This window comes from Tachypleus tridentatus, chromosome 2, assembly GCF_004210375.1.
Source record: "Tachypleus tridentatus isolate NWPU-2018 chromosome 2, ASM421037v1, whole genome shotgun sequence".
Taxonomy (NCBI): domain Eukaryota; kingdom Metazoa; phylum Arthropoda; class Merostomata; order Xiphosura; family Limulidae; genus Tachypleus; species Tachypleus tridentatus.
The window spans coordinates 117,020,952-117,042,065 of record NC_134826.1 but is presented as its reverse complement, the minus strand read 5'-3'; the positions used below and the strand labels follow the sequence as shown (position 1 = coordinate 117,042,065).

Sequence of the window (21,114 nt, the reverse complement as noted above, 5' to 3'; positions counted from 1 at the left end):
TCTTTAAACTTTGTACTTCTTTTTTCCTCCACCCACTTAGGACAAGAACTAAAGCACGAGAGATGTAGACCACTACAGTTAACACAGTGTGGTTCAAGTTCGCATTCGTAGGCATCATAGTTTTTGCCACCACAACAAGCACACGTTCAAGATCCATGACAAGAGGTCTCTGAATGTCCGAATCTCTGGCACTGAAAACATCAGAGAGGGTTTGGAATATATGACCTAACCTTACAATTTAACTATCCTGCTTTAATAGTGGCAGGTGGACATGACAATGTGAACGTCATAATTCCGTTTTTGCTAGTGGAGATTCGGCGCACCGCACAAATGCTTTGGCTGGAGAAACCATCGAGAATTTCCAATTTGGGAATGTTTTTTAAATCCCTCTTAACTATAAATCCTCTGAAATAATTCATAGTTGTATAGGGAGTAACCTCGATGGGTATATACTTGATGTTCCTCGAATTCAGAGGAATTTAGTACGCTGTGATGAAGAACTTTCTTACTGATTTCGGGGAGCTAGCCACCCCCTCTAATCCCTTTTTAACAATAAAAAAGAGACATTTGCTTTGAGGATTTCTTGGATAAGGAGTGCATGATTAGACACTGAGACACAGAATCTAACTGAGACAGTGAATGTACAACAGAGTCGTCCATGCGTGGTCGTTTTCTGATAATCTGTTTTTCTTAATTTTTTTATTTTATTTTTATTTTTCAAGTATGGTTGTATCTATAATAAAGGGAATACATCTCAGTGCCCACTAGCCCTAGCCACCATGGAACCATACGAGGGGACGCGCTACAATGTCAATCAAGGGTATTGTAGCAACGCCAAGGTTTTGTGAGCACTATACCCAAACACCAGAATCAGACACAATCTTCACAATACCCGTTGAGAACGTCCACCACTGGTACTTGGTTCACCCTAGCCTAAGTGAACCAACCGATTGACCTAAGGATTACCCCAAGACCACCCGTCTACAAGTATTCAAGGCCAAAGTAGTATGTTAGGGTTGGACCCTTAAACCATACAGAACCTTCTCTGGTTCTCTTACCTCATACAGGAATCAACACCAAAGGGAAAAAATAGTAAAAATTACGACAAATGTTCGATTGATTACTAATTTCCAATTAGTTGGAAATAACATAGAAGACGTAAGGGTATCATTTAGTTCCTAGTGAGTCAAAGGTCAGTATGACAGCTTATATCACTAAAAATTTGATTTCAATGTCCGTGTTTAGCGCAACTTGGGTAGTCCCTTGTGTAATATTTTGCTCCAAAACAAAAAACAAGGAAAGTACTTTCAGGATGGCAAAAGTTCTTTTTTGTTACTGATCTTACGATTGTTTATTTGTTTTTTTCTCAAGTTAAGAACAAAGCTACACAATGGGCTACCTGTACTCAGGTAACCATGATTATGGAAACCCAGTTTCTAGTGTCGGAGTGCGCAGACATACCTCTGTGTTACTGAGGAGCCCGATATTACAAACCAAATGACATAAACTTTAAGAAAACCCTTCACATTTGGTTTCTATTCAAAACACATATAAATTCACGACAGTTCTCTTATAGTCATTTTATTAACTAATTCAACATTAATCTTTAAAGTTTGTTAATTTACTTTTAAAATAAATAAAGTGTGCTAAATGTGAAGCATTTCACTATTTGGATTTATCCACTGTAGATAGTTTTTTTTCCCCTGCTGTATGATGTATTCTTTAATCAAGGTTAACTAACTGAGAAAACATACTTTTGGACTATGTTTAAGTTACAAAAAGGTAAAAAAAACAACTTTAAGTCACGTTAAGTGTGGTCACTAATTCCAGTAAAAATCATAAGACTAGGAAATCCAGCAAATCTAAAAAAACAACAACGTAATAAAGAATTTAAATATTATTTTCCAGTGAGAAAAATACGTTTAATATTATTCCAACAACAGCCTGTAGACATTTTATTAACTTGTTTGTTTGTGAATTTCACACAAAGCTACTCGAGGGCTATCTGTGCTAGTCGTCCCTAATTTAGCAGTGTAAGACTAGAGGGAAGGAAGGCAGCTGGTCATCACCACCCACCGCCAACTCTTGGGCTACTCTTTTACCAACGAATAGTGGGATTGACCGTCACATTATAACGCCCCCACGGCTGAAAGGGCGAGCATGTTTGGCGCGATCGGGATGCGAAACCGCGACCCTCAGATTCGAGTCGCACGCCTTAACACGCTTGGCCATGCCGGGCCGTGTTTTGTTAACTAAATACGAAGATATGTAAATATACATATACCAGGGACGTGAAGTTTAAAAAATCTGTAGATTGTAACATTATACATATTCTATAATTTATAAAACAAATCTGAAATACCAGAATGTCATCAACACATTAAAATATTATTGCTTTTCCTCTACCCCCCGCTACCATGAATTCCAAGATATGCTAAACACGAAGAGATGAAGTTAATTCAGAACTAAACAGAGTTACTAACTTCAGAGAAATCTAAAATGGTTTGAACTTTTTTGTGTGAAATAATTATGGCAGCAAGAGAAAATCAGCATTTACATTAAGGGTTAATTTATATGTACAAAAATGTAGATTAGTTCAAACATACACATCTTCATAGTATTTCAAGGCTGTATTTCTCTCTCATTAATCGTGTAGTGCATTGTTCTTTAGAATAAGGTTTGTTACCAAATACCTTCTCGGGTTTATTATAATATGTTATAATACCCTGTACGATAGCGACTGCTGAGCCATCGAAACATTGAATTAGAGTTTCAATATATTTTAAAGAAATGAGGAGCAACTGACAGCTAAGCTTGGGAATGGGGCAAATCTTAACTATGTTTACTCATTTTTCATGATTTGTTAAACAGAGGGTCTTTCACATCATGTTATTTGAAAGCCTTAGTTAAGTTTTCTGTTTCTTTTTTGAAAAGTTTTCATAAATTTCCAATATTTGTTTATTACAGTAAACAGTAGGCAACGTTACGGCTGCCTGTTCTGGTAATTTACTAAACCTTTATTACGCTAAACTGAAAGAATTAATTTAATCTTAGCAAAAACGATAACATTAAACAGTTCTTTTATTTTGAAATCATAATGTTACGTACCTCATAAACAGCTACAAAGATGCTTAAGTTATATTATATTTTAAAACTTTGACTTTTATTATTTCATAGTTCGTGAAGAAACACCTTTATGTGTTTCATTACATCTATCTCGTGTATGTTTTCAGTTACTTACTATTATTAATATTATTACCTGTAATTCATTGGCGTGATCAAAATAAAAAACAATATTTTTCTTATCTGGAATGCTTCGTATTAAGCATGATTGTTTTAAGTTCGTGTTTTATAATTAAATCTGCTTCAATCTCAAACTACTTTAAAACATACAATTTTTGTTTTTATTTTGAATATCCAGTTCAGGAAGTCACTTTACAACCATAGATTATTGAGTAGGTTGTATGGTATCAACGAAAACATAACATAAGAACATAAACCCAATAATAGCTGGTGTTAATGCTTACTCTAGATGCTTTAAAAAGGAATGGAAACATAGAACATAAATACCATAATTCTTAAAGCAGGAAAATAGAGGTAACTGTAAAGTATGACTATGATTTTTTTCAGTTATATTTATTGTACTGTTTGGATTTTTTTAAAAATAAACGAATTCCCTGAAAAAATAATAGATATGCTTAAATTTATTACAATAAAACCTTAATATTAACCTTAAACAGTAAATTTTAAAATATTGTACTTGATATAGTAATAGCGTTTCAGAAAATCTTTTGTCTCCTGTCGCTAGCCTAATTGACAAGTTCCGCTTTTGAACAAACCTTATAGAAACCTGCAGGAGAAAATACTGACCCGAAATACTATTCTTATAGATTTCTGTTTATGAATTTGAAATGAAAAAATTTGGTTTGTTTTGAATTTCGCGCAAAGCTACAAGAAGGCTATCTGCGCTAGCTGTCCCTAATTTAACAGTGTAAGACTAAAGGGAAGGCAGCTGGTCATCACCACCCACCGCCAACTCTTTTACCATCGAATAGTTGAATTGACCACACATTATAACGCTTTAACAACTGAAAGGACGAAGATGTTTCGTGCGATAGGAATTCGAACCTGCGACCCTCATAGCATGAGTCGAATGCCTTAACCACCTGGCTATGCCAGGCCTTATGGACCAATTAAAAAAGAATGTTTAAAAACTGCAATTACCGTTTTTGTCATAACATTGATGCAATGTATCTAGTGTGGACTTTAAAGTTGAAGAATTTGAGTGGACAAAGTATATATGTAATTTGATCACCATGTTTATTTGCTGTGTTACGTATTATAATTTATCTCGGACGAGACACCGCTTTATTATATTACGTACGTTACGTATCACAATTTCAAATAGCTTAACATTTTAATTTAAAAGTTTTTTTGAGGGTCGATATATATGATGTTTACGATATTTGGCTGTAAGATTCATACGCACAATTTTGCTTTGTTGAAACGACTATGTTTTAATATACAAAGAACAACATAATTTATAATAACAATTATTATAAATGATGATTTATATACAAAAAAAAGCTTACAAACTCACAAACAATATTTTCTATCTGGTTTGAAACTAAATATCTTATCGACCGTCCACGACGAATGAATTAATTCTTAGTTGATATTGTTACATTTCGTTTAAACGTAAACTAGCTAACTGTTTTTTTTTTGGCTGCCCTCACGCAGCATACAAGTTGACTTTTTACCGACTAAGAAATTTAATTTTCTCGTAGAAATACCAAAATTTGAAGTTAATCCTCTGAAGTTGAACGGTTTTTAATGTTGGAAATTTATAAGCATTTCTGGTCAAATATCTGTGGTTTTTCAATTATAAGCATTTATTACAATTCCGAAGTTTGTAATATAATAACTGTAGCAAACCAACAATATTACTAAACTGCCACTCCGCGTTTTGCGATGGTTACCTTTTATACTTATAAGGTAAGATTCTCGAAAATGCAGCTGCCAATAATACTAGCAATCACTGGTATTTTACATACACACGAAAATTGGGGATTTTTATGCTCGAGAATCTTCTATAAATTTAGAGAACAGGCGGAAATTTCGCAATAAACATATAACAATATACGTTACATGCATTTCTGAATATATATTAAAGTGAAACAAACATAGACATTAAAATAAATGTATAACAGAAAATCGGTTGCAGTACTAATAGACTCTATTGTAACAGAAGTAATTCATTTTAATACCGAGCTAGTCTATAAAAACCATAACACTTAACAATTTATTGACTTAAATGTACTTTAAGCTAACTTAGAAATTATTGTCAGCATCATATAAATATTATCGTTTTATTCAGTTATACTTGTACATAACTTTTAGTGTCTTATTTTAAAACAAGCGTAATATATAAAAGGAATTACACTTCATACTAAATAGCATTTTACATTAATTATAGGTCACTTTCAAAACACGTTTCGTTACCAGGTGTGTGATTTAGTTACTTACTTTCTAAATGAACTTTAAATCTGAGCAAATATTCTAGACATCACTATGAAAGTATGTTCAGAACATGTGACGTTTCCTCCAAGACCTGTAAACCTATTTGTAGACATATTTACTTGATATATTCACATATAAGACAGTCCGGTATAGCAAAGTAGTTAAGGCACTCGTACTCCGAGGGTCACAGGTTCAAATCCCCGTCACACCAAACATGCTCGCCCTTTCAGCCGTGGGGACGTTATAAAGGGTCGGTCAATCCCACTTTTCGTCAGTAAAAGAGTATCCCAAGAGTTGGCGAAGGGTGATGATGACTAGCTACCTCCCTCTACTCTTACAGTGCTAAATTAGGGACGGCTAACGTAGATAGCACTTGTGTAGCTTTGCTCGAAATTCAAAAACAAATAAATACATATAAGACACGCCAAATGTAAATCACTTACAGAATATAGTTTGCAGAACGTGGTTGTAAAATGTAATTGATAATTTGTAGAAGGTATAATAAACTTTATCCGTTTGTTAAAATATTCTTTTAAAACAACATTCTGTTTTATTAGTACACACCTTTATCAAGTCTATACTGATTTTGTTTTATTGATGTTCGTGCTTCATTTGATAATTTTCTTGTTTTTTTTTCCTGACATTACGGTGGATTTGCCAAAATGTTCAATATTTTTTACCTAAAATGTTATTACGAAAAGTAAAGAAATTATATTAAGAATTTTAAAGTAGTGGCTGTGAATAATATTGTATTTTATGTGAGAATATATATGTTAAATGAAATGAGTGATTGATCTTTTGATGTCATGCACGATGCTTCATCTTGTTTGCGCTTCATTCAACAAATAAACTCTGTTATTATAAACTTTCTTTCTTCAGTATTACAGATTTAATTGTTCACTTTATCAGAACTCTACAATAACTCGATATTAACAAACAACTTATTTTTTTATTACCATGCTCATTGTGCAATGTAACTTTTTGTTTTGTCCGCAATAGATAACCATTTCTTACTTCTGTAATTGACACTCGTATAGTGTGTGTTTTCTTATAGCAAAGCCACATTGGGCTATCTGCTGAATCCGCCGATTGATCATTCAATAAGTATTTTCAATAACATACCTTTTCTACAGTGTGTTTAAAATAGTTTATATTTTGCCATTATTTTATTTTAAAATGAGTGCTTTTATAACAATGTGCAAGAGATAATATGACACTCGTAATTTCTATAGTTAATTGTCTATTATAATGAGATGAGACTTTGTTCCTTTGAGTAAAGATTTCTTATTAGATATTAGCTAGCTCCTAAACGTGTCTTCAATGTTTCAACTTAAGCAGTTTGCTAAATGTCAGTAACTCGTGTTAAGGTAATTTGATTAGTACCAAGAGAAAACCCTTCTTTAATGCATTCAAATGAAGGAACATAACTAATGTTTTTTGTTTGTTTGTTTGTTTTTAGTAGAGGAGAAAATTTATCTTCTGAAAATATAGATCTTTTAAAAGTTGTTATGAGTATATACTCATACCCAGATGTAGCACATTACTTCATGTTCTTCACTCCTTTCTCTAAATAAACACACTTCATGAGCAAGAACATGAAATAAAACATGTTTTATTTATATTTCTTTCAAAATGCTACCTTATTCTGCATACGACATCCTGATATTTACATGTTTTGATTAAAAGTGGATAAAAGAGGAAATAACACGAATAAAAACAAGACATTTCTCTAAATCTGAAAAAACAAAACAAAAGGGGAAAAACATAATGCATTTTATGTGTGCACAAAAATAATGAAATCATTATATGCGTTCCTGTGAAATTTTAAGTAAATACGTGGCTATGCGTTATGATTAACAACAACTCTAATGATTTTGTTCGATGTACAGATAAATTTAACAAAAGTATCTTTAAAATAGTATTTTGAAAAAAGGCAAACAAAATAGAAAATCTTCCAGGCTCTATAAACTTTATTTAAAGGGTACATGAACTATTATAAAGAGTAGTTTATTTCAGCACTTTATAAACAAACGATATTTATGTTAAGAAACGTTGCATGTTTGTCAATCAAATGCAATCGTAAAAAACACTATTGAACATCAACATTACGATATTGAAAGTCTGGTTTGCATTTAGATCTTAGAAATAATACTAATTCTGTGATTTAAAGCTATACTAATATATGTAATTTATTCCCAAGAATACTTAGAAAACATTTCAAACATTTCTGGAATACTTAGAGTTAGTTATTTACTTAACTAACTCAATAGTGAAAGCTTTGTTTCAAAAGTTTCATATATTCTACCTCAATGGCGACAAGTAATAAATCTTACAAAAGAAAGGAAAGAATGTTTCTTTAAGTGTAGAAGTTACTCAATTTTCTTTTTTTTATAGAGTCAACCTTTAAATGTTAATTGTTTTATATAATTAACATCACAACACAATGCAATAGAATATATTTACATTTATTATATAATTCAGACATTGTTAAATAGTTAGGATGCACGACTTCCAAGGATGAATAAGAAATTTTCTTTCATTACAATATCAAATTTTAAGGTGAGTCATCAGTCAAAAACTGCTCTTCTGAAAAGGATATAGAGACTTAAACCTAGTATTTACAGTTTAGATACAAAACTTGTTGTGAGGTTTTCCTTTTTTTGTACTTGAGGTGAAATCGAAAAAGAAACCAGTTATTGTCGTATCTCATGTGAGCATTAACGTGTTTCACTCGAAAAGGTCTTCAGGTATGTGGGAAGTTTTCAGGAGTTGTATGGAATAACACACAGTAGTGAGAATATTAGAAACCATTTTAACAAGACATGACAAAAAGTATTCATGAACACTGGTCGAAAGCTAAGAAACCTTAAAAGCAACGTAAATATAATTAATGTCGACTTTTGAATTTTAATTTCAAAACTGTGGAAGAATATTGTAACGTAATTCCTTCTCATAACCAACAGACTAAATAAAATATACACACACACGTGTTTACAAATCAACTAAACACTCTGCACTTCCCGTATAGCTTGATGAGAGAAAATTGTCAGCTCACTGAGCGACTTCACACAGGGCAGCACGGAATTGTTGGTTCTTATCTCTTGCTTCGATACATAAACCCCTAAATGGCATTTGTACATCTCGTAGAGACAGGATATCTCTGGGTTTCGTTGAAATCGTGTGACCGAGTGACAGTCCTCCAGTTGAAACTCTGTAATTTTTAGTTGTAAACAATTATCTTAAATTAATATCATGGAGTTTCTACTACGCAAATAAATATCTATTACAATAATATCTCTGTAAACAGTTTTGAAAGCTTTAAAACTTTTGATGGCCCAGCATGGCCAGGTGGTAAAAGCATTCGACTCGTAATCCGAAGGTCGCAGGTTCTAATCCCCGTCACAAAATACATGCTCGCTCTTTCAGCCGTGGGGGCGGTATAAAGTCGGTCAATCCCACTATTCGTTGGTAAAAGAGTAGCCCAAGAATTCGCTGTGGGTGGTGATGACTAGCTACCTTCCCTCTAGTCTTACACTGCTAAATTAGAAACAGCTAGCGCAGATGGTCCTCGTGTAGCTTTGCGCTAAATTTAAAATTCAAAAAACACTGTAGTAGAATTATCAGATTTATGTGATTGAAAACGTTACTTTGATATATGACCTCAAATCTATATTTCAATATTTTAAACCAAGAAACTAAGTTGTTCGAAATCGTGAATGGCTGAAGTAATGATGATATAAAAGTTTTAAAACGCGTGTGTTAATAAATAAAGTTACTTATGTCTATTTAATAAATAAAGTTACTTATTTAAAATTTTGTTTAATGTCCAAATAATGAAAGCTGCTTAGGAAATAATTTAATTTATCTAGTATCTGTATATTTCAAAGTCTTAAATAAATAATTTTTGTAGTATCGTGCATAGTACTTATTTACAAAGCAATTACATTCTATATTTATATTTCAATAAATATTGCCATATAATATAAAAACTATGGAGACGTTCAGCAAAAAAAAAAGTATTCTAGCAAATATTAGTTATTTAAATATAATCTTAATTAAATCAAAATTTATCCACTATATAAAGCAAAACTGAGAGTATTCTATCTGGAACATTTGTAAATATCTGAATTTTTTATCGATTGGATCGCCTATATTAGCAATGCTTCTTTCCAATACTCAACTTCGAATCCCCGTCACACCAAACTTGCTCACCCTTTCAGCCATGGAGGCATTATAATATTGCGATCAATCCCCTATTTGTTGGTAAAACAGTAGCTCAAGAGTTGGCAGTGGGTGGTGATGACTAGCTGCCTTCTTACACAGCTAAATTAGGAACGGCTAGCTCAGATAGCCCTCTTATAGCTTTGCGCGATATTTATAACAAACCAACCAAACTAAACCAATATTCAACAATACAACTGAACGCTTATAACGCTAGAAGTTTGAGTTTAACTCCTGCTCATACGTACGCAGTCCATTCTACAGCTTTGAGATAAAACACACATACAATAACTATTATCATCACCAGTTGTTGTTTATTTGATTAGGGCGAATAAGGTAAAAAAAAGCTTTAATTTCATAGATTGGTCAATTTGTCCGATGGTTTAACATTTTAGTGGCTTTTTTTAAGCCTAATCTAAAACAATATGACTAGAAGGGACAGACACTTTGTTTCCTTCCTCCTGATCCATCGAGAGACTGCTGAGGTCGAAGCACAGTTGGGTTTGAATTATGCAGCTCAATGAATTGCTGTTCGAATCTTCTGTGGTGTCTATTTTGCTGCATTCTATCACGGAATTCAAGTCTAAATCTTTCCTAGATTAGACAGTAAACAGAACGATATCATCGTTAGCTCATTAAGCATAAAAAAACAAATACCTAATTAATTTAAAATAATTAATTATATAATTTATAAATGCATTTGCAGTATATTTGCAGTACAGATAGCTCAAGAAAACTTCAGGTCATTATTGAAAAAGATACAAGTGGAGGAAATTTCTACTTATTTTAAGGTTTGACGAACTTTTTATTTACGTTGCATTTAACTGTATAGTTTCGATGTTTTAGCTGTGTTTGTTGTGTGATATCTTAAAACAAAGTATTGTTTGGTCAAAATGTAAATGTATGAAACACATGAAAAATGTCTTTACGTGTGGTCATGTTAAGAATCATATGCTCCCCTCCCCTGTCATTTGGCTTTTTTATCAAATCACCACTGCATCGAAATATATTCAATTCACTGAAAGAACCGACCTTCTTTTCAAATTAAACTTACATTTATTTGATACACCTTATTTTTTACAAAATAATAGATTTTTTATTGTCCCAAGAGACTATTTTATCATGCTTTTTTTCATAATAAAAATCTCAAATGTCAATTAAATTGTGATGGATGCATCTTTGAAACCTATGTCATTAATGAAAATACGTTGCCTTAAGTTTAAACAACTTTTTCTTCGTAATGACAAGGACAAAATTTTAAAACAAATTGTATGAAATTAGCTGAGAGTGCAGAGAAATTCTGAAAAATTGAATAAGAATACAATTAAACAATTAGAAAAAATATGTGATATGTTCTGCATAAACGAAACAACTATCCAGTTTTGTAGCATTAGAATTATAACAAAAATTAATCATTTTTGGAAAAGAAGTGCACACAATATTTATAATACACCTGTAAATCAACATAAATTATTCCTGTTTGAAATGGTGATAAAATTGCATTAAATGTTTTATTTTTAACACTTGTTTCTAGCACCAATTTATATAAAATGTTTTTATAAAAATGTTACGAAAACATTATTTCATTTTGCATACAAAATTCAATTACACTGAGTTGTAATTATACAGACTTTTGTTATTTCACAACAGTATGATTTCTATTACCTGAACACTTACTTCTGCAAACTTATTGGTATAACTTAAATACACTGTTGTGTGATGAAGTCACGTTTTTATGACGAGTTTTTATTTCAATCGCTCAGGAAATGAAAAATGTTCATTTAAAGTAATTTATAAAATGCTGTTTTAATGCATAGTTTGACAATTAGGAATTGCTACGAAATACCATAAGTTGTTAATATTGTTATTTGTATTTCGATTGTATAATATTCAACACAAAGACTGCGTCAGCCAACATATGTTGCTGTTAGCTTTAATAGTTCACAATGGTGGTAATGTTTTTACATAAACTTGTGTTGTTCAAATACCAGAAAACACAAGTTGTGTTGTATTTAAATACGTTGATTTTACAGTGTATGACATACATGAAAACTAAACAGCGACGTATTTAATAATTTTTGGAAGGTTACATCCATATTGGTGTTCTAAAATTTCATTATTTTATTCACTTATTCATATGCCTGTCTGAGTATTTATGTTTTAGTTTCTCTCTTATTGTCTTTTATTAAATATTACTCATTATAACAGGTATGTTGAGCTTTTAAGATTTAATAAAGTGGAGGATTAACACATTACAACTGATTACATTATTGTAGTTTACTGTAGAATTAACACATTACAACTGATTACATTATTGTAGTTTACTGTAGAATTAACACATTACAACTGATTACATTATTGTAGTTTACTGTAGAATTAACACATTACAACTGATTACATTATTGTAGTTTACTGTAGAATTAACACGTTACAACTGATTACATTGCCGTAGTTTACTGTAGAATTAACACATTACAACTGATTACATTATTGTAGTTTACTGTAGAATTAACACGTTACAACTGATTACATTGCCGTAGTTTACTGTAGAATTAACACATCCCAACTGATTACATTGCCGTAGTTTACTGTAGAATTAACACGTTACAACTGATTACATTGCCGTAGTTTACTGTAGAATTAACACGTTACAACTGATTACATTATTGTAGTTTACTGTAGAATTAACACATTACAAATGATTACATTATTGTAGTTTACTGTAGAATTAACGCATCACAACTGATTACATTATTGTAGTCTACTGCAGAATTAACACATCACAACTGATTACATTGGTGCAGTCTGCTGTAGAATTGCAATTTTTGTTGTTGAATTTTCATCTATACAACATAATACATGATTTGTTTCTGTTAAAGAAATGTAAGTGACAACGATAAACAAAATTGGGTCTCTACTCACAGTTGTCTAGGTAAATAGTTAAAGTCCCTAAACAACTCTGTATCTCTTTCGCTACCAAATTAGACTGATTCTACGGCTTCGTGCCATTTGCGACTATTGTCGAATTTTTATAGCGTCTTCTTTGTTAAATAGATAGCAGCACTTTACGGGTAAATGCAAAGCTGCCACTTAATATTCTTGAACCTTTGATGGTTTATCTAGGATTTGCAGTGAAGTTATAATTTTTTTATGTAATGCACCCCTATTCGGTACTAACAGGTAATAAAGAATCTGGCAGTCAGCATAAGTTAGAAATAATAGTTTGGCAGCAAAAGAGATATAATATGAATTATACAGGGTGTTCGGAAAGTCACTGTGTAGTTTTGTAATCATATGTTGTCATATTTCAAGCCAGCAACTGATAGCGGTGTTTAGAAACAAAATAAGAAGGATCCAAGTCTGTATTGATGCCAACTGGGGTCACTTTCAACATTGTTTATAATTGTCATTCATATTTACCTCCTGTATTCTATATTGAAACATGTCTGTTTTATTAATTCTGTTATATTAACAGAATATATAATATTCTATATATAAGTGCACAGTGACTTTCCGATCACCCCGTAGATAGCTACTGATTTCTTATACAGAAATTAAATACTTCGTATTAATCATGGGCAGATTGGTCTATTGATAAAAAACAGATTTATATGAGGAATGAGGTAATATAAAGATCATTTTACCTGAATCGAAAATCATAGCCATCTATTATGTCACGCAAAAGATATGTATTTTCATTGTGCATATCAGATGATATTGCTTAGTTGGATCTATCCTTATGTAATCTAATTCAAAATATCATTTACAAGCTTAAACTGCCAAAGTATCACTTTGTAAAAATTAAGTTGTTTATAAAAAAACTATCATTAAAGTAAGAGAGGAAAGGTTAGGTATGAAATTAGATAGTCACCTTGTACACTGAAATAAACTTTTTTAATGATTTTGTAGGCCTAAACATAGTAAAACGAGACTACTGGTATTTATACTATAAAGGGAATTAATATAAGTATAATATATAGAATATACATACAGGTCGTCTTCGTCTATTTGTTCTTCTTATCGGCCCCACCTACATACGGTACAAATCAAAGCTAAAATGGTTGTGTGATCAATACATATGTTTAATAAAATGATAATGTAGGCTAATCTTATTGAATTAAAATCATATTAGAAACAATAAACTATTTATAACAATAACTGAAATTACGGGAATCACTGTCAATGTGCTTAAGAACATCACATATATTTTGGCGGTTAATATAAGTATAATGAAAACATTTCTGATACAAAATTTGTCAAGTTCAAAATACTTTTGAAGAGATAAGTTTGTTTATTTTTTGAATTTCGCACAAAGTTATTCGAGGGCTATCTGTGCTAGCCTAATTTAGCAGTGTAAGACTAGAGGGAAGACAGCTAGTCATCACCACCCACCGCCAACTCTTGGGCTAATCTTTAACTAACAAACAGTGGGATTGATAGTCACATTATAACGCCCCACGGCTGAATGAGCGAGCATATATGGCGCGACGTGGATGCGAACCCGCGACCCTCAGATTACGAGTCGCACGCCTTATCATGCTTGGCCATACCGGGCCGAAAAGATTAGTAAAATAAATCAAATTAAAAATGTCAAGTTATTGTGAAGTTAGCTGAGCTGCATTTTTTATTTCCATCGCAGTTTAAAGGGAATTACTTGTTTAGTAATACAGCAGTTGGCATGTATACTCATTCGTGACCTTAAATCTCTCAGTGTCTTTAATTAATGTACCAGTTTTGTTTCATTATTAATATGTTGGCAAACTGACATAATTTTTGCATAATGTAACTTGCCCCGTATGTCTACGGATTTACAACGCTGGTGGGCTGAGCAGATAGCCCGATGTGGCTTTACTATAAGAAATCACGCACACAATATAACTTTAGAAATATTATTCAGTTAAAATATTTTGATATATGTTTAATTTCAAGACATGATCATGCGAAAAGCCAAACAACTACAACACTATATGACTACTGTTATGTGGTAATCGTTGTAAAGCAATATTAACAACACTATGATTATTTTGTGTAGAAACTTGTAATATATTTTTAATAAGTTTAGTATTGCCAAAAAATAAGAACATTAGCGAAATACCACTTTTTTAATCAAATGATAGTGTATATCACCTTGGTTACCATTACTTACGCGTTTCAGATATTTTATTTAAATTCATGCTAACAGATAGGGATAATTGTATTAATTTTAATGAGATACAAATGTTGTCTTGTAGATGAAAGAAAAAGTCTGGCGAAAAGAAAAAAATGCTTTAATTTCTGTGTTAGAACAGAAATATCGAGCCATAGCGGATTGTACTTCGTTTGTTTTTTGAAAAATAAAATTATATGTCTGAAGTCTACAAAATGACACATATATGTACACATATTAAGTAAATCCTAAATTCTATACATGAATTTTATTTACTTTTTGCACTGCTTAAAACAAATAAAATATATAACGCTTATAAAGAAACTGAACGTGTATTAACCGGACTAGTATACAGTTTGTAACTTACTTACGGTAACAGTGTATTTTAAATAAATCTTTGCGTGTTTTAAGATTGCTTCACTCTAGAAGGCTTACGTTAAAGTGTCAAGAAAAGTTTGAAGCCCATGGGCAATTTCAATACCGTTTGTTTTAAGTTACTCAATTATTGACTGACAAACATTCTTTGACTTATTATTTTGAACTGACAAAAAAAGGAAATTTTATTAAGCTTGTCAGTCATTATTTGTTCTCGATGCAACGCTTTCAAAGTGTAGTTAAAACCTAAATAAAGGGACGTTTCTTCTGACTTAATCAGGTAAATGAATCGTTTTGTAGTTTTCTACTTTATAATTAATCATAACATAGTATTGAAAACTTAACTTTGGTTCTTAGATAATGCATAAAGTTAGCTTAAATAATACTCACGTTGTAAATGGCATAAATAAAAGGATTACAGCAAGAATTGCTCATGGCCAGCCAGTGACAACAAAACCAAATTACATTGATGTACTTGTACCTGTTGGAGAGAAAAAGAAAAAGGACATTAAATCATTCTCTGAAAGTTCCATAACTCTAAGAATCCAACACATAGCACTAAGAATTACTGATTAACCGGTGAAAAAAATGCAAATACTACATAGTTTACACGTATTATCATGAATATAGGATTTCTAAAAATTGTTATGATAAAACTTTTATTTTTTGACGAAAAACTAAAAAATAACTCAATTTATCCTTACCTTACGGCTTGCGCGGTTTGCTTATCAAGACGATGCTTCAGGAAGAAAATGTTTAGAAGTGAGAAAACCATGCGTAACTAACAGTAGCATAAAAATAACCTTCATAATTGTAACAGGTTGACTGGGAAGTGAAAATATGCCAACACAGAATTCGGGCAATAAAACAGATTTAGGAACGAGTACAAAACTAGTGGCAGTGCACACCACATAGTTTTGAGGTCTGTATTGTTGCATTTTGTTCTTGTGTAATATTAGCGCTACGCTCTTTTTGTGAAAGAACATCTGATTTTACTCATGTCCAAACTGTCACTCTGAAACGAATTATACGTTATTGCATAATCATACTATAATAATATGTGCTCGTTTCACGACTCTTCAATTGAAATATTACCTAATATATTAAAAATTATAAAATGTATTCTTAAAAGTTCAAAGATTGTATTCATACTGATTTAAAAAATAAACACAAGTTACATGATCAACAGAAATGTCATATTCTTCAGTACATGAGATATGACTTAAAACTTGTATACAGAAAGTGTATTCATAATAATTATAATCAAAGTTTCGGTAATAAATCAAGTAAAACAATAAGAAGCACTTGAAAGTTGCTTAATAGTTTATTCAAAGTAAACAAAATGTTAAACCACTTTATATAACTTTTATAGGTTTCCAGATCTGAAGAATTTCGTATTGTGCGTTAATATTGTAATTTAAACATTTATTGATCATTTTAGCCATTTCTAGTTTATCAGTGTCTAGATATAGCTTAATCTGAACTTCATAGGTAAAGTGAAATCGAAGATGGAGACAAAATTTTCATAAAAAACGTCAAGATTTAAACTTTGGGATTTTTGACGATAACAAAAAAGTCTGCTGGAAGGTAAATATCATTTATAAACTCTCTATAAACTATTATATTGTTGTTTCTAACATTTTAAAAGTATTTCTCGTCGGCAATAAACCTAGTGCATATAATTTCAATAAAATACCAGTAAGCATAATGTTTGCCGACACTGCTAAAGACATGATATTTGCCATATACAGTAAACTTCAATAAGCTGATAACCTATTTAGCCTCATTCTGAAAACGAGGAAGATTTTTATTATATATTTATAATAATACATAAAACACATTTTAAAAATTATGATGGCATTCAAGATGTTCATTAGTATACCTTCACTTCGGCAATGAAGTTTACTACGCGAAACAAATATGCCAACAGAAAGCTTACGAATTTCTGCTTTAGGTTGTGAATTAAGTACATAAGCGATTAGAGAGAAATATTTAGTAGTAAATACTGATATGATAAAGATCCTTAGTGTATGATATCGTTGAGTTTTTATTGGTGAAGCTTTGTTTAAATTAACTGAAATCTATAATAACAAAACAGCCTTTCTGTGTTCGTGACCGCAATAACTCCAAGAGAAAATATTCTGGAGATCTGGAACTTCCCAAGCATACGAAGAAGGTTTTGAGGGTGTGCACCTGGGTATTATTTTTTACACTTGATAGAAAATGTTTTGGCCAATTTTTAGTCCTATAGTTTTACACTGTAGCCTTTAAGCCACATAATTCTGCCTTCTGAAGGCCTATTGAAAAGTATAATTTTTCTTTCAAATTCTCACTTACTGAAAGAACAATATGGGGTGGTTTCTGTTTAATACTATTTTTAACACAAGTTAGGAAAAAGTATTCAAATTTGAGAACTTAAACAAAATTGAATTTAATTAACTTTGGGATGTATGTTTTTCTTATAGCAATGCTATATCGAGCTATCCGATGTACCCGCCGAGAGGTATCGAACTGTAGGTGCTAGTGTTATAAATCCGAAACTTACCTCTGTCCCACCAGGAGGCATTAAGTTTGTAAAACGACAATAAACAGCGGAAAGAAAAAATATTAATCAGCGAATATTAAAGAATTTGTAGATTGAAAATAATTCAGATGAAAACAGTAATAAAAAACGACCTCAGAAGCTTACTTAAAGTATTTCCTTTTAAAAAGAGTTGAATTGAATTAAGCTCTAAAAATGAAAACAGATAAATCATTCAAAGAATCGGCGTATTGGTGTAGATGTAGAACCAATTTCAATAATGGAGAAGCTTGACTGGTGAAATGAGATCTCTGTGAATCACGAAGGGACCTTGGAATCCAGCAACGGAGTGTGGTATTTTATGCTATTTTGAAAAAAAAATTTTATATAAGAAACAATCAATCCAATGATTCAAGTTAAAGCTGGACACAAGCCCGTGTGACCACGGATACTCTTCATTGGTTGCTTCTCCTCAAGCATTAACGTGTTAAAAGACTCAGCCAAACATCTTTCAAGTATGAACACAATTTGAATTTGAAAAATCGACTGTTAATGGAGTGAAAGTGCAAGATATATTCCTTTAGGTACGGATAGATTAATGATTACACGATTTGGCTAAAGGAGCAGTACGAAGGTGTCTATAATTACCTCGTAGGATCTATAGGACAGTCTACACCTGAGAGTATGAAGTCGTACATATCACTTTTAATACATAATTTGTTTTAGTTTTGGTCATGGTGGCCAATTTCATAAGGTCCAAAGAGAGCATAAATGCATGTTTTTATAAAAAATACACATATAAAAATCTGCCGAACAGTTAAAAAGAACCATTACAGGTGGGTTTTACGAAATACGAAACATGGAATTGTTTATTGAATACACTGCACTTTCAAAGTAGAGCAAACTTTTCTCATAATGTACATGGTTTTAAAATTTTCATAAGTTCGTTAAGACTATGTCAGTAGTATTCTATGATCTCTTTAATATTTGTGAAACCTGTTTGAGACTTGGAAAAGGATTGCAGTGATGTAGCTTCTTTTCTGATCAAAATAGGTGTGAAGAAGTCATGCGCTGATGTTGCATGTGCGTGGAATATTGCATGAAAGGAGATAACATATTAATGAAATATAGTTGGAAGTATTTTCATATCTTAACGCATTAAATATTGGTCCGTTTTTAATAATACAATTTAATTTTTGACCGAAATTCGTTATAGAATTAATAACTTCTTAAAATTTATTAAAATAGCGTTTTATTGGAAGAAATACATGTTGATAAATGTGTTTCATGAGACTATATATTAAATGAACAATTAATAAATCTATAAAATGAAAAAAGAAGTTGTAATTATCTGAAGTTAGCTGTGTTTTAGATTTAAGCCAAAATAATTCACCTTGTCTGTGAAATGTAAGATATTGACTTCATTCACTGGGACAGTGTTAAGTCTTCCGATTTATAACACTAAAATCATAGGTTCGATTCCCCTGTACTCGAGTCTTTCGAAAGGTCCACCTTTCGAAAGTACTTGTGTTATAGAGTTTCAGATCTTTGAGGCAAATCTATGATATTGATTTTGGTCTGGTAACTAGTCTAACTTTCTATGAGCCTTTGAGAAAAAAGATTGTATCTTCAGCGGTTACATGGAAATATGATTATTCCTCAGGAATGTTTGCTCATTAGATCTATAGCATCTGGCGTATTCTCTTTCAAATATTTTTTTCCATCTCCTTCGCTACATGTTAATACCGAATCAGCCCGCAATTTCATTTCCGAAAGTCATAGCCGTAGAAGACACAGATAAGTTCTTTTTCTAGAAACGTCAAAAAACAGCTATTAAAGTGGAGGGGAAAAATAGTTGAGATTTTATATGCAATGAAGCATGTGTATATAAAAATATTTTTGGAACTGAAAAATAATAAAGTATTTACATTTCTGTTTTGAAGGAGACAGCAATATCCATATTACTTTTTCTTGCTCCTTCGAAACAGAGACGTTAATCATCCCATTCAATGTCAGAGATGTCAATATTAGTTTAAATCAGTTTAAGGGTTAGCTTAAGGAAAAAAGCTTCAACCGTATATTAAAAACTACGAATATTAAACAATTCAACCGGCAAATTAAAAGGATATAAATGTAGAATCAAAGGTTCAAATGATGTAAGTATAATCAACTGATAATCAGAAATATATATAGTTAGACCAATCAATAATGGCGTGAATAAATTTTGATTATCAAAATTATATGTAATTAAATACATTTTACTCATAATTTTGAAATATTCCAAACGCACAATAAATCAATTCGTTTAGTGTATCCATCTCTCACTTAAAGCTTGTCATTATTGACGTCTCGTAGGTTGCTAAACAACTGGTTACCTAAATTTTTTTTACCGCGATTTTTAATATTATAAATCCTCAGACTTGCCGTTTAGCCACCGAGAAAGAAGGGGGAATCAACAGATACGGTAATGAAGCTAACTTCAGGTCTTGAATGAAAAACCTCACAGAACAAAACGTAAAGACAAATGTTACGTGTTTCTGCAAGTTATTTAAGTAACGGTTGAGATCCATCATCTAAAACTATCATTAACACCCGTTTTTGTGGTAATAAACGAAAATTCCAAACATAACTTAAGTGTTATAAAGATAGCATGTTACCCCGTGTGGATAACAGTTTAATATTTGGATAATATCATGAAATTGTATCTGTTACACTTCAATAAGAGGCACCGCGTTCCGAAAAATTCATGGAAATAGACCCGGCATGGCCAGATAGTTAAAGCACTGGACTCGTAATCTGAGGATCGCGGGTTCGAATCCCCGTCACATGCTCGCCCTTTCAGCCATAGGGTCATTATAATGTTCGGTCAATCCCACTATTCGTTGGTAAAAGAGTAGCCCAAGAGTTGGCGGTAGGTGGCGATGACTAGCTGCCTACCCTCTAGTCTTACACTGCAAAATTATGGACGGCTAGCGCAGATAATCCTCGTGTAGCTTTGCGCGAAATTAAAAAAAAAAGTTTCTTGTAACAAGCATAAACAAGCAAGACAATCTACGCTAGCGTATAGCTACAAATGTATAGCGGAAAGATCTAGTCAACCAACCAATCATAAGTCTTTAGACTGTTCTTTCTCAAATAATATAACGTCACCATGGATGTGAAATATAAACTTTAACAGATTTCGATTCCGCAACCTGTAGATAGCGAGTCGAACGTCCTAACCACTAGGCCATTTCAGGCTTCTTGAATACCCTACACATAATATTTACGAACATCATACCAAGCTATAACACAACAAATAATTATCATATAACACATTCTATATAATTTT

At 31.8% G+C, this 21,114-nt stretch overlaps 1 protein-coding gene across 1 annotated transcript in view; it reads right to left on the bottom strand.

The window, feature by feature from the left end:
- Nucleotides 1–8,028: 8,028 nt before the first annotated feature.
- The window catches only part of LOC143236450 (RYamide receptor-like), a 91,732-nt gene continuing 78,646 nt past the window's right edge, over nt 8,029–21,114 (bottom strand). Inside the window, exons 3-6 of the mRNA XM_076474707.1 lie at nt 15,653–15,743; nt 13,733–13,771; nt 10,186–10,335; nt 8,029–8,731 (exon numbers count right to left, since the gene is read on the bottom strand). Of these exons, the coding sequence (XP_076330822.1) occupies nt 8,642–8,731; nt 10,186–10,335; nt 13,733–13,771; nt 15,653–15,743 (370 nt within the window). The 3' untranslated portion in view covers nt 8,029–8,641. The remainder of the gene's footprint in view (nt 8,732–10,185; nt 10,336–13,732; nt 13,772–15,652; nt 15,744–21,114) is intronic.